The sequence below is a fragment of the Salarias fasciatus genome, chromosome 12, assembly GCF_902148845.1.
Source record: "Salarias fasciatus chromosome 12, fSalaFa1.1, whole genome shotgun sequence".
NCBI classification, from domain to species: domain Eukaryota; kingdom Metazoa; phylum Chordata; class Actinopteri; order Blenniiformes; family Blenniidae; genus Salarias; species Salarias fasciatus.
In genome coordinates this window covers 14,386,130-14,399,885 of record NC_043756.1, presented here as the reverse complement: position 1 = coordinate 14,399,885, position 13,756 = coordinate 14,386,130, and the positions used below count along the sequence as shown (strand labels likewise).

The 13,756-nt window shown below is 45.4% G+C and overlaps 1 protein-coding gene across 8 annotated transcripts in view; it reads left to right on the top strand.

Annotated features, from left to right (window-relative positions):
• The window catches only part of LOC115397546 (membrane-associated phosphatidylinositol transfer protein 2), a 44,478-nt gene extending 30,722 nt beyond the window's left edge, over positions 1-13,756 (top strand). For 2 of the 8 annotated variants that reach the window (XM_030103870.1, XM_030103871.1), the window contains exons 8-26: positions 1,120-1,224; positions 1,332-1,396; positions 2,298-2,542; positions 2,746-2,935; positions 3,429-3,548; positions 3,634-3,848; positions 3,937-4,112; positions 4,367-4,537; positions 5,462-5,614; positions 6,571-6,735; positions 8,119-8,412; positions 8,930-9,078; positions 9,161-9,277; positions 9,466-9,582; positions 9,690-9,838; positions 9,934-10,083; positions 10,176-10,356; positions 10,465-10,593; positions 10,786-11,169. In XM_030103870.1, the coding sequence (XP_029959730.1) occupies positions 1,120-1,224; positions 1,332-1,396; positions 2,298-2,542; positions 2,746-2,935; positions 3,429-3,548; positions 3,634-3,848; positions 3,937-4,112; positions 4,367-4,537; positions 5,462-5,614; positions 6,571-6,735; positions 8,119-8,412; positions 8,930-9,078; positions 9,161-9,277; positions 9,466-9,582; positions 9,690-9,838; positions 9,934-10,083; positions 10,176-10,356; positions 10,465-10,593; positions 10,786-11,169 (3,275 nt within the window). Of the gene's footprint in view, positions 1-1,119; positions 1,225-1,331; positions 1,397-1,627; positions 1,700-2,297; positions 2,543-2,745; positions 2,936-3,428; positions 3,549-3,633; positions 3,849-3,936; positions 4,113-4,366; positions 4,538-5,461; positions 5,615-6,570; positions 6,736-8,118; positions 8,413-8,929; positions 9,079-9,160; positions 9,278-9,465; positions 9,583-9,689; positions 9,839-9,933; positions 10,084-10,175; positions 10,357-10,464; positions 10,594-10,785 lie in introns of all 8 variants that reach the window. The other 6 variants (XM_030103877.1, XM_030103872.1, XM_030103873.1 and 3 more) reach the window with 6 other exon arrangements.

The window sequence follows — 13,756 nt, the reverse complement described above, 5'->3', positions numbered from 1 at the left end:
ATCCATGAATATAAAGACAAAGATATTAAAGTTTCCTCAACAGTTGAGATTTAAGGGCTGGAGCAACACATTTGCAAATCTGTAAAAGAGCATATTTCAAGGGGCTGTTTTAGGAGCTGCGATTGTTTAGATCAATTGTGAAAAATTCTTGTGTGAAATCACGTCACAGTATTATCCATCATAAATGGAGTCATGCAATTGTGCTTAGTTCTGCAACGGCATGAAGTGCAGGTTCTTGAAAGACAAGGCACGTGATCTTTATCGAAACTACTGCTATTAATGACCGTAATCATTTCTTCGTATGATGGAAAAAAACAGTCTCTGTTGAAGCTGGCTGCAGCCTCCCATCAGTATTCAAAGCAAGCTTTTATAAAAAGTAGTGATTCCCATTTGATTTCCTACATTTGTGTCAATTTTCTCAAGTATGATTACTGTGGAAGTGAGTGGAATTACATGACATTTTAGATTAAACTTTCAATTAGTTAATGCAAACGACAAGAAATGGGAGGTCACTGTCCTTTTCTTAGAAATGAAGACATGGGCAATATAATGGAAAATCTTCCAGGAGAGAAATTGTATAGAAAAGGTTGGAGCTCTTAGACTTTTCTTCCACCGTCACTGATTAATGCCGGTGGATTGGTCTCACAGTCTATTCAAGTGTTGGAAAGACACATGCTCACGTACTTCTCATGGTGGAAGGCTTTACAACAATCACTTGTTTTAGTTTTTGAAATCAGTTTTTCCTGAATTAGCCACACTAATTCATGTCCTATGTCCTCCAACACATATTTGATATTGAATTCTTAAATAAAGACTCATAAGCCGGGGATTACGCTTCACTCATAAACAGACCAGACATAGCGTGCCTTTCGGTGGCCACCTCTGTAAATAGTACAAGAAGTTATAATAAATCTGTCTCTGGATTTGTCAGTACTCTGCTCAAAGCTTTGGCGTGGTTTCCCCATACTCGTGGTTTACTGTTTCTTTATTAAACTCAATAAAAAAATATCAATCATATGACTCTCTGAAATGGTTTTAATTTGTCAGACTGCTAGTGTCGTGCCATATTGAAAGTTTACTTTAGTTGATTGTGAATTCTCTTTATCGTTCGTCCTGCAGAGGATTTCTCGGATGGCGAGGAGATCTTTCCAAAGGAGATTACCAAGTGGAACTCCAATGACCTCATGGATAAGATTGAAGCTGCAGACACAGAGGAAGCTCCCGGTAGGTTGAAGAGCATGGCTGGCCCCGCTCTCCAGGGTCATCGACCGTCAAGCTCCCTCTTTTGATACACAGTGTCAAGAAAATATGTGTTTATGTGTGTTGTTTAGGTGATCTGTTCAAGGAGATGACTGTGGACTACGAAAGAGCAACCAGTGAGGAAAGATTAGATGAGGTATGTGTGTAAACACTGAGCCGGTGTTGAAACATTGTGCTAATGGCTCTTGTCTGTAGCAGGTCCTTTGCCTGAAATGAATATTTCTGAAAACCGTCTGCAGAAAGTTCCCTTCCAAATCCAAAGATTCTGTTGAATTTGATCATTTTAGCTCAGCCTTGCATGTGAAAACGACTGGAGGATGAGAGAGGGGCCGCTTGTCCCTGAGCCTGTCTGTCCTCTTGTGTTCAGATGTGTGGCTCTCTTAGTGGCCAAGCCGATAGCTCTCCTATTCCCACCATCATGGTAACAAGGCACCAATCAGTAAGTAAACACATTAGACCTCCCCCGGTGCTCTGTGGGCTCCAGTCCTTCCACAGAGACCTTTGGTCTGTCCAGACAAACCCAGTGCCTCTGCCCCTTTTTCCTTGTCGTTTGCCCAAACCCAAACCCATATGTTCGACTCAACCTCACCACCCTCTGTTCAACTCCTCTTGTACTTAGATTGCGTGTATATGCAGTGTTTTTTATGGAAATGTGAAGTTTTGGATCAGTTCTGTGAAGACCAAACTACACATTGTGCCGTTCCAGTTTACTGTGACTTGTCCTCAGGAAGCATGGTTGTTGTTAGTTCCTCAGTGGTGCAGGCGGAGCTTGGCTCTGTCCTGTTTCCCTCCGTGGCTCTCCACCCCTCTGTGGTCGGTTAACTTCGCTGTGTGGTCTGTGTTGGAGGAGACGAATACAAACGATTCCAAAACATGAATTACAAAAAAGATAAAGCAACTTCATGTCCAGCTGTGAAGGCACCAGTGTTTATCTTGTGATTTGGTAAACATGCTGTCTCTGGCCATGATGAAATACCCGACGGTTTCTCATTGTCTTCGCCTGTCCTTCATCCTTATTTGCGACTCCCTGTCCTTAGGAGAGCTCGTCTCAGCAGTGTCTGCAGCCGTCCAAGATCCACGTGCTGATATTGGTCCTGCACGGAGGGAACATCCTGGACACAGGCGGAGGAGACCAGAACAGCAAGCAGGCCGACGTCAACACCATTAGTACGGCTTTTGACACAGTCATGCGTGTTCACTACCCCGCTGCGCTGGGGCGCATCGCCATCCGCCTGGTGCCCTGCCCCGCCATCTGTGCCGAGGCCTTCTCCCTAGTGTCCAAGTAAGAGAACACACGCGTACGCTTCTCGGCAAGCTCCGCGTGCGTAACCGCTCTGAGGGCTGTTTGCTTGTGAAGGAAACGGTCCAGGTGCAGACTTGTTGTCCCATCTACCTGTGTTCAGTTCTCTAAAATCCTCTGTGATCGCCTTGGACTGTAATGTGCGTTCCTAATAACACTTTGTGACTGTCTCTGTGTTGCGGCAGCCTGAACCCTTACAGCTACGATGAAGGCTGTCTGTCCAGCAGCCAGGACCACATCCCGCTGGCGGCCCTGCCCCTTCTCGCCACCTCAGCTCCACAGTACCAGGAGGCTGTGGCCACGGTCATCGTCCGAGCTAACCAGGTCTACACTGATTTCATGAAGTCCCTGGATGGAGCTGCTTTCTCTGGCCAGGTCAGTGAAGACTGAAGCACTTGTTCTTTGAATTATACTTCTTATAAGTTCGTTTTTGTACAAATACACGTGAAGTGTGTTGGAGAATGTGTGTTTTGATGTATTGAGGTACCTAAGTTGTAAAAATATTTGGAGTATTGAATATATGAAAATGAAATGTGCTATTTCTGTCAAAACTAATTGGAGTGTAAAAAAAAAAAAAAGAAGAAGGTTATTTGAAAAACGGGAAGTAAATATTCAAATTACTAACATGTAAATACCAACAGTATTTGGTTATTGTTGCGTGTCTGTATATAATCGTCAAGCCTTGCAGAAGTCAAATGATCTAGTCATTTGAATGAAGAAGATCAACACACACACACACACACACACACACACACACACACACACACACACACACAGAGTTGTGATCCTCCAGAACCAGTGCTGCAAAAACAATAATGATCTTTTGGCTGCGTGTCACAGATGTTCTTCTGACGTTTGACCTCTGTAGGTGTGCCTCATCGGGGACTGTGTTGGAGGCATCCTGGGCTTTGACGCTCTGTGCAGCAGCAATCAGACAGTGAATGAAAGCCAGAACAGCAGTCGCAGAGGTAGCATCATCAGTGTTCAGGTACGAGACCAAAATTCACTCCAACATAATTCATTCCTTCTACATCCATTTTTAACTCTTATGCATGTGTGAATGCCCTCCGTAGGACCAGGACCTCCTCTCTCCTGGTATTATTGTCAACAGCGGACACGGATCGGCGTCCCCGACATTGGAGGGAAGCCGCCACCTGAGTCGCAGTAACATCGACATCCCCCGTGCGAGCTCCGGCGAAGACGCCAAGAGACAGCTGCCACGCAAGAGGAGCGACTCCTCCACCTACGAGCTGGACACAATCAAACAACATCAGGCTTTCCTGACGAGGTGAGGACAGAAATCCTGACTGAAAAGAAATGAAGCACAGCTCTGTTTCGCTTTCTTGGACAGATGTGACGTTGTGCTTTCCTTCCAGCTTGCACTCCAGTGTCTTGCGGAGCGACGCCGTGTCTCGCAGGTCAAGCAGCAGCACCATGCTGGACGGAGGCTCTCTTGGGAAGTTTGACTTTGAAGTGTCCGACTTTTTCCTCTTCGGCTCCCCTCTGGGTTTGGTGCTCGCCCTGAGGAAAACTGTGATTCCTATGCTGGATGGTAAGCTTCGGCATGCAGCGTTTTCTTTACTGTCATCAATGTGACAATGACAAATGTGATTACTTAAATATTGTGTAATAAGTGGCTGATATGACAGTTTGCTACTACTACAAAATGTACAAATTCAGTCAAGTAGGTATTAAAACATTTCTAGCTGAATTTATTGTAGACTTGTTGTATAACATGAAAATTTTCCTGCACTCTGGTTCCTCCCTTTTCCTTCCTCATGTCTCTGGTTTAATTTCTCCCCCTAGTGGCTCAGCTGCGACCTGCCTGTCAGCAGGTCTATAACCTGTTCCACCCGGCCGACCCCTCAGCCTCTCGTCTGGAGCCCCTGCTGGAGAGGAAATTTCACCTCCTTCCTCCCTTCAGCGTACCCAGATATCAACGCTTTCCCCTGGGAGACGGCAACTCCGCCCTACTGGGTAAGACCTCTACACCGATTATGTATAAATACCTTAATAATCCTGTTTTATAAATACCTAATCACACACATTTTATGGAAGTGTGACTTCTCCACTTCTTGTGATATTATGGCTGTATAATTTTAACGTTCTGAGATAAGATCACATCAGCTGACACTCAAATTGATTCCCCTCCTTTGTCTTCTTAGAGGATGTACACCACAGTCATGCCTTAAAGATTCCTCCGTAGCTCACTGTGAATTCTGCCCCAAATTGACACAGTCTTCAAGAAAAATGTAGCATTTTTCGTACAGTTTGTGCTTCAACGTGTTTTGTGAAGTAGTTTATTCATCTCGGTGTGATCATAGTCCCTGCTGGTGGTTTCTGTTTGGACTGTTCATTATAATGGAGCAACCCTTAGAGCCCCAACCTACACTGTCTGTGCAATTATATATTTTTAGTGAGAAAAAGTAATGCAGAAGTTAATGAGGTAACGAATGAGCAGCTTGAAATACCTTCTGAGAACTTATTTTCTATATACAGTTTCGTGACAGAGGGAGGAGGTCTTATAAGAGAGTCTCGTGAGATGCACAGATATTGCTGAATAACCTGAGTTCTTCAATGTATTACGCAATAACATTTTATTTTACAATTACAAGACAAGAAACCAGCAATGTCAGGGCCGTCTGAAAAATGCTGAGGTGATAGAATAGCATCGAGCAGAGGACCAGCGGTGGTCTAAAGAGAAGAGGGCTCCTCTAAGGGCATGACTCTATCTTGTCTCATGTTTAGTTGTTCTTTGCTTCATATGTTTTTGTGTCTTCCTTGTCTTCTTTCCTCCTTCTCTTGGCCTCCTGTCCCCATGTCTGCATACCTGGCTCTCCACCTCTAAATCCACCCCCCCCCCTCCACCTCCGTCTTCCGCCCCTCCACCTCCCTCTGTAGTGGAGACAGTCCAGAGCAACGCTCAGCTGCTGCTTGACAGCGGGCCTCCCCTGTCCCTTCGCTGTCAGGAGACCATCAGTGAGACCTGCATCCCCGTGCCTGTGCTAAACTGGCAGGAGGGCATCCTCAAAGCCACACCCGCCACTATGGAGTGTGTGTAGCCTCTCCCATTCACCCACATCCTTTCTGACCCTGAGTCACTTGTTTCTTTGTTTGTCCTTCTGACTGTCGTGTCTGAGTTTATCAGATTTTTCATCCACTAGATGCCCTCTCTTAGTATTTTCGTTGTGGGAGTCAAGTACTTTAGCCTTGTTTTATCACACAAAAGCTAAAAATGCCTCTTCTTTTTTTTGAAAACCTCATAATGAGTTTATTCGGCGGACATGTGGCTCTCATATTTCGTTACAACGACAACACGCTGTGGTGTCGTGTCACGGAAATGCTTTGCAAAAATCTGATACGCACATCGTGTTTTCCATCGTGCGCCATCACGTATTCATGTTGTGTTCAGTGTCAGTAGGGATAAAGCATCCGTGCTCGTGCTCATGCTTTTTAAGCCAATTTTTAGTGTGTGTGCATCATCTCCATAAAATCTGATTATGTATGTCAGCAACACATTTTTTTTCCCTGTTGTCTAGAGTACAGATAAAAGGTTAGCCCTGTCAACGTTATGCTGCTCTTGATGTGTGTGTGCTCAGTGACCATGGAGTTATTTCTGAATACACTGTACTATGTTTCTCCTGGTGAAAACGGTCAGGTCACCTGATTGTTCATAGCATCTCCGGCACTATTTCATGATATTGCCTTGTCATTAGATGAGAATAACCTTCATTAGAGTTACTAATTCATGAGTACGATGTGGGCATCTGTGATTTTACATTCACTACGTGTTGTACGTGTTCATGTGCTGGTTTTACGTTGGTGGGTTGAAGAAATCTGACCTTGGCCAGCATGCGGCTGCCTTGTGGTTTCACATGTCTTCTGAAACCATGGAGCATGTTGTCACATTTCTCTCCCGCCACCCTGATCCACACCCCGCCCTCCATCACTGTGAGTTTCCCCTTACCTGTGTCTCTGTCTAATGGGATCTCCTTGTTTGGGCTCAATAGCGGATGTTGTTCAGTCTCATGGTGGTGTCTTCATGGACAGTTCGTACCCCTCATCCCCCGTAACGGGCCCCCTCTCCCGGGGCCAGCGGAGGGCCAGTGAGGTCAGCATTGCCAGCCAGGTCTCAGGAATGGCAGACAGTTACACTGCCACCAACATAGCCAACAGTAAGTGTTCTCACCACCAGCCGCTCCCTCTCTCTCTCTTCCTTCCACTCACACACACACCTCTCCAGCCATTCTCCCCCTCTCTCACCCTCAGCCCACCTTTTCTCTCATCCTCTGGTTTCTCCTTCTGACTTCCCAACATCAGGAGGTTTCAGGGTAGTAGGGTGACAACCCCCCGGAACACACACACACACACACACTCTCTCTGAACCACAGTCCCTCCCCCTCTCCCAGCTTTAACATTCCAGAGGTTTTGTTTCTTGCCAAGTAGTTATTTCTGGTTACATTTTAACACAATATTAGATATTAAAGTTTGGGTTCTTGCTAGTTAGATGTTTTTATTTGGTATATCTGCTAAGTCTTTGCAAATAATAACAGTTTTGTAAGGAAGCTTATTTTATCTTCCTTGCACATTCATACTTCAAATTGCAAATTAAGTGCTTTTACCTTCCACTTAAAAAGTAAGAAACCATCATGGGAAACGGTATCAAACCGGCTCCCAGATTGTCCCTGCTGCTGCGCCTCAGTCTCTGGCAGCCACTGGGGGTTGCCCTACCCTTTGAAAACCACTGCCCTACAACATCTCCTCTCTCGCTCTCTCTCTCTCTCCCCCCCCGACCCCCGTTACTCTGACTTTACACACACTGCATTCCACCCGAAGCGCTCTGGTCAGTCAGGTTCACATGAATTCTCCTCTCACTCCGTTTGCTGTTCCTGCTTTCAGCCAGACTCTGCGCCTGCACTGTAGGGAGACTCGAGGTGTTTTGACCAGCTCCTGTTGAAATTCAATTCATGATGAGATCAGGTTTCTAAAAAAAAAAAAAAAAAAAAAAAAAAAGAGTAAGCTTAGCGCCGCTTTCCACTGTCTGTCTTGATCTTACCCACTGTGTAAATGTAAATGCAATGGACGAGTGCTGCATTTATCTGACGTTGTTCTGCATGTGGACGCCTGCTTCCTTCAGTCATTCCTGCATCGTCCACTCCCTATTGCAGTGTCTGCTGAGATAACCTGTACTGTTTCCTCTGTTTTACTGTCCTTCAAAGTCCCGCCTCCCTCCTCCTTCACTTCTGTGAGCAGAACATGTATTTGTACTTCACTTCACTGTCCTGAACACTGCTGTTTTAGCGCCTGTAGCGACACATTAATCTAACTTATCTATATTTCTGCTCCCTCGACACCAGAACATCCGAGGACCTTCAAGAGCGTTGCAGCGACTGCTCACTTTACCTTTTACTAACATGCTTTCCATCCTAAAGATTCACAATTTAAAGCTGAACACACTCTAACATCACCCTGAAAGACGCTTTAAACTGTAATAATCTGTCACTTGCAAATATTTATCTATTTATCACATGGTCTCTTTGTCTTTTTCTCCTCCATAGCCGAATCATGTGAGATTAACCAATCCAAAAAGTTCAGTCTTTTGTCCCAACTCGCCCTATCATCGCAAAACAAATTCTCCCTGAAAAGTCCTCCTAAGTCCCGAAAAAAGAAAGCAGAGGCTGACGAGGCCGCGGGATCATCCGATGCAGATGTAGTGACAGAAACGGACGGTGAGGCAGACAGTAGTGACGGTCTGAGCTCCGCTGGCCAGTACGAAGCCTGCCTGTCCGCCGGGCTGGACTGTGCTATATGTGATCTGGTGTCCCTGGACTCCCAAGCGGAAGTGGACCAAGGTATTTTTTCCTCTTGGAGGGGACTTCTCAAATCAACATGAAGGATGCAGGTTTCTTCTGTCTGCTGCAACTACGGACTGCGCTTCCACCAAGCCTCTTTTTCACCTCCTTTACTTCGGTTCTTTCAAAATCGTTTCAAGTGCAACCTGTTGCACAGACGAGGGGTGAAAATCTCAATCTTGCCCTTTTTTTCAAATCCATTTACTCATCCGAATACTAACACAAATGACTATTTTTACTTGCTCACGTCATCACAACCTAACCTAACCATCTAACTCTCTCCTCGTCCTTGAATTCAGCCTTTCGATTTTCCTCATGATAATCACAGGGGGCTTTCTTTCATTCCTTTAGCTGAAGAACTGCTGCTGCTGCGGCTGCTGGTGATTTGGTTGAAGATCAACTCTCTGCATTAGCTTAAAAGGCTGTTGTACCTTTTGCCTGAGATCACATACCTCACCCTGACACTTATGGTCTCATCTTACATGTCCGCATCCTATCCATTCCGTCCCTATCGCAGTTGCGGCGCGCTGGTGGGGCACAAAGCGGCTGGACTTTGCGCTGTACTGCCCCGACGCTCTGACCGCTTTCCCCACAGTGGCTTTACCGCACCTGTTCCACGCGTCGTACTGGGAGTCCACTGATGTGGTGTCTTTTCTCCTGAGACAGGTGGGTGAACTCTCCTAATGCAGCCTGCAGGTTTCAGGGCGTCTGTGTGCAAACTGAGGCGAGCCGTTTCAATGTTCCGCAGGTCATGAGGCACGATAACTCCAGTATTTTGGAGCTTGATGGGAAAGAAGTGTCTGAATTCACACCTTCGAAGCCTCGAGAGAAGTGGCTCCGCAAGAGAACCCACGTCAAGATAAGGGTGGGTACTAGAGTTATAGAAAAAAAAAGCCTTTTCAGGCTGCCTTAGCACAACAGTTTGGATCTAATTGCATCTTATTTGGGTTCATATCAGATTTTCATGACATAATTAAATTTTCTTTTTCTTTTTTTAATGAAATTTACATAAACAGCCGTTCATCTTCTGCCTCTCCTTTCTTCACCGGACAGAATGTCACTGCCAACCACCGGGTAAACGACGCCGTGTTCACTGAAGACAGCCAGCAGGTCGTGACCGGGCGCTTCATGTACGGTCCTCTGGACATGGTCACTTTAGCCGGGGAGAAGGTGAGCGCTCTCCTGTCATTGTCTCTTCGCCGCCTGCTCCTGTGTCCCGTATTGGTTCTCTTTTTTTTTAAGTTGGAGAATGAATTGTTATGTGTTTGTTTTTGTAGGTTGACCTCCACATCATGACTCAGCCTCCATCGGGCGAGTGGGTGTACTTCAACACAGAGGTGACCAACAGCAGTGGTCGTGTGTCTTTCGTCATCCCCGAGGGCAAACGCCTGGGGATCGGAGTCTACCCCGTCAAAATGGTCGTCAGGTAGAATTAATGTTTGTTTTTTTTTAATTTCCTTCTTCATTTCGGTGCACTTTTGCTCACCTTCCACATTTTATTCTTCCATCTTCCCTCCTCAGGGGTGACCACACATTTGCAGACAGCTACCTGACCGTTATTCCTCGTGGCACCGAGTTTGTAGTTTTCAGCATTGACGGGTCTTTTGCTGCGAGTGTCTCCATCATGGGCAGCGATCCCAAAGTGAGGGCGGGGGCTGTGGATGTCGTCAGGTACGACGAATCCGCTCCTCGCGTCCGGTCATTTCAGGGCTGAGGGATTCTTTTGAACTCTTTTTAACTGTCCCTCTTTCTCCTCACTCTAGGCACTGGCAGGATTTGGGCTACTTGATCATTTACGTGACTGGACGCCCAGACATGCAGAAGCAGCGGGTGGTGGCCTGGTTGTCCCAGCACAACTTTCCTCACGGAATAGTTTCCTTCTGTGACGGCCTGGTCCACGACCCGCTCAGACACAAGGCCAACTTCCTCAAGACTCTAACTGAAGTCAGTCTCCGTTTAGTTATGAACATCCGTGTCAAAATGTGATAGATTATGTGACAATTTTACCGATATTTACAGTTGCAAATGATGCTTTTATTTGTCTGATTTCAGGCTCACATGAAGATTTTCGCTGGCTATGGATCAACCAAAGACATTTCAGTCTACACCTCCATCGGCCTCCCCCCCACTCAAATATATATTGTCGGTAGACCTTCTAAGAAGATGCAGCACCAGTGCCAGGTACCAAACTATCAATTACAGCAAAACCTGAGAAAGAATGATGTTTTCCTCTGGAATATTCCAACATTATATAAAGAAAATAAGTAAACCCTCAAATGACTATGAAAATAATCCAGTTTATGACATAGAACGATACTGAATCCATATTTGTGGGTCCAAGTCTAACTGTCTTCCCTCTGCTGGTCATAACAGTTCATCACGGAGGGATATGCAGCTCATCTGTCCCAGCTGGAGTACAACCACCGTTCCCGGCCTGCCAAGTCCAGCAGCGCGCGCATGGTGCTGCGCAAAGGAAGCTTCGGCCTGGGCGCGAACAGCGAGTTCCTCAGGAAGAGGAATCACTTGCTGCGCACCATCTCCTCGCAGCCGGCTCCCAGCTCCCCAACGGGCAACATACACAACAGACCCGAGCGCACGCAGAGCCAGTCGGACAGCGAGAGGCTGGAGAGGGAGCGGCTGGATCGCGCGTACAGCCACAGCCAGGGCTCCACGCAGCGCAGCATGAGCATCACGGCGAGCTGCTGGGGCCGCAGCAGCAGCACCAAGCTGGAGCCGGGCATTTTCAGCCCAAAATGAGACCAGGGGGACAACGTGGGAGTTGCCCTCCGGAGAGACTCAAACGCAAGGCTGTGGAAGAGACTTATAATAGATAGATGACAAAGAGCGGGAGGCAGTCGGTGTGCACCAGATGGGTAAATACCACAAGACGATTCAGGTGCTCCAAACCACTCTTCATAAAAATAACAGCAGTCACATCAAAACCGAACATCTATGGACCGAAGCTGCAGCTCTGTTCATTGTAAACCTGACGCAGCGGGCGTTTGAAGAGGAGCGGTCCTGAAACGGGAACGTCCGCATAAACAGACTCAGATAACACCGTCAGGATCCAGACTGCTTCTGGTGTTTAGTAAATATTGAATACAAGGTCAGTTTCCCTCCCTGGACGGGCTCCGAGAGGAGCTGGTTACACACACAACAAAAGCACTCCGCGCTGTTTTCTGCAGCAAGCAACACAGCAGTTGTTACAGACAGCTTGTATCAGGTCCACATGCTGATACTGCTCTTTAACTGGCGCTCCATCGTGACCAATACAAGCACAACAGTTACTGCAGAGACCGACTCTGTGTATGGTACTTTGAAAACTGGGTCCTTTTTATGTAAGATGCTTTACTCACGGAGCAGAGCTGAGAATCGGGTGAAATTGGACTGAATGTGTGTTTTTTTTTGTTTATCCAGACAAAAATTCAGAATAATTACAAGGTTTTTTTTTTCAGTAAGTTCAACAAAATATTTTTCCCAAAACTCTCAGTGTAGAACCAAGTTGATGTCAACTGATTAAGACCAAGTGCTGGGTTGATTTGTGTCGTGATTAGCGTGGTTGCCTCTCGACAAGAAGTCGATTGAAATGCAAGACCTCTCTGTAAAGAGTTCACATGTTCTTCCTGTGCGCCTGCTGAGTCGCTATTTTCTCTTTTGCAAGTGACCCAACAATCCAAGCCTTTGATTTTTAGGTGAGACTACATTACTCCCAGACAGGCTGTTCCTGAATTGGCCCTGTGATCGATGTCTTACTTAGCTTTGGTCACATTGATTTATTAGACGAATGAGTGAATTTCAATACCCAGACTTTACAAACAGCATAAACTGGATAGTATCACTCATACAGTCCTGTTTTGCTGGTTTTCAGCTCAGCTCTCAAATGCAAAGACTCTCCCACATGCCACAAGAGGAAATGTTTAAAATGACCCTTTAACTGCAGCTGAAACGGATTCTGTTTTTTTTTTTCTTCCTTCTTCTTCTTTAGTTTGTTTGTTTTTCCAGCATTTCACCACATCACTCATTACTGTGCTGCTGTACTTTCCTGAATGAGTAATGTATGAATCCGCAACGGGAGAAAAGTTGTCCCACTGTACAGTTAATGTGCCAAAGTAAAACAGTATAGAACGATATGCTGTGTTTGATGGGGGAGGGAACGGATCGGTTTTCCTGTGTACAAACAGAGTAGACTTTGTGTAACTATGTAGTTGAACGCCTTTGACAAGGCCTTGTACATAATTGTTACATTACAGTGTAGATTTAGTATCTGGTCTATTGGAGACCCGTATCAAGTGTCTTCTTTACTCTGGGGGTAAACACCGACTCATTCAGGATTAACGATGATAATTATTGTTATTTAAAAAAAATATATATAGATATTTTAAAATGTACTGATTTTTGTGAACAAAATAGTCTTTTAAGATTTCTTTAGTTGTCTCGTGAACTTTCTCTTCAAACTTAAGTTGCAGCAGCCAAAACTGTGAGGTTTTTGCCTGGCACAGTATTGTACTTTTTTTAAATAATTATTATTATTATTATTAACTCACAGATCACCAGAGTTGTATCAACAGAACTTTGACCTTGTGTCATACATTGTACGTTTGTTATTTACTATTTTGGAAGTATGGGATTGGGCTGCTGTCTGCCTATTACTACGCTGTAAATGAAGCGTTGAATGTGCTCATAGATGATCCTCCTTAGGTTAAAGGTCTTTGTCTCTGTTCTGCTGCGCCTTCAGGGGAATAAAAAGGGTAAATTGTAAATTCTGTACAATAAGCTGTCGAAAGTAGGAACACAAGAGCTAAGACTTACTTTATGCTGTTTTACCATTTGTTTAAAAAAGAAAAAAAAAGGGTCAAAATTGTTGTGACATATTCATTCGAATGCTGTTTATTTGTCCCTCAGATAAGGCTTGAACAGAGATAGCTGCAATGGACCAATATGGGCTCAGACGAAAGGGAAAATGTGCAATATTTAGCCTCTCCGCCGGATCAAGCAGACTGTTGAGGAAACATCACAGTGCATTGACAATCAGTTAAACAGGCACATATTTTAACGGACATCGAATAGCGGAAGGCCTCCCGACATGTCGGGGGCGCCAGCCAAACGCACAGATACACATTTTAAACCGGCGACTTCTCTCATATCGGAGTGTCTCATATCTCCTCGTTGAAACGACGTGCGGAGTTTCAGTTTTCGCTGTGATGTCTCCAGCTTACAAACAAATCTGCTTCGTCGCATTATTAGGTACACCCGGAAATGATGCAGTTTTAACTTCATGTCCCTGCAGTAAAAAAAAAAAAAAAAATAACCCAGATTCTGAAGGATGTAGCCTGCAGGTGAGCAT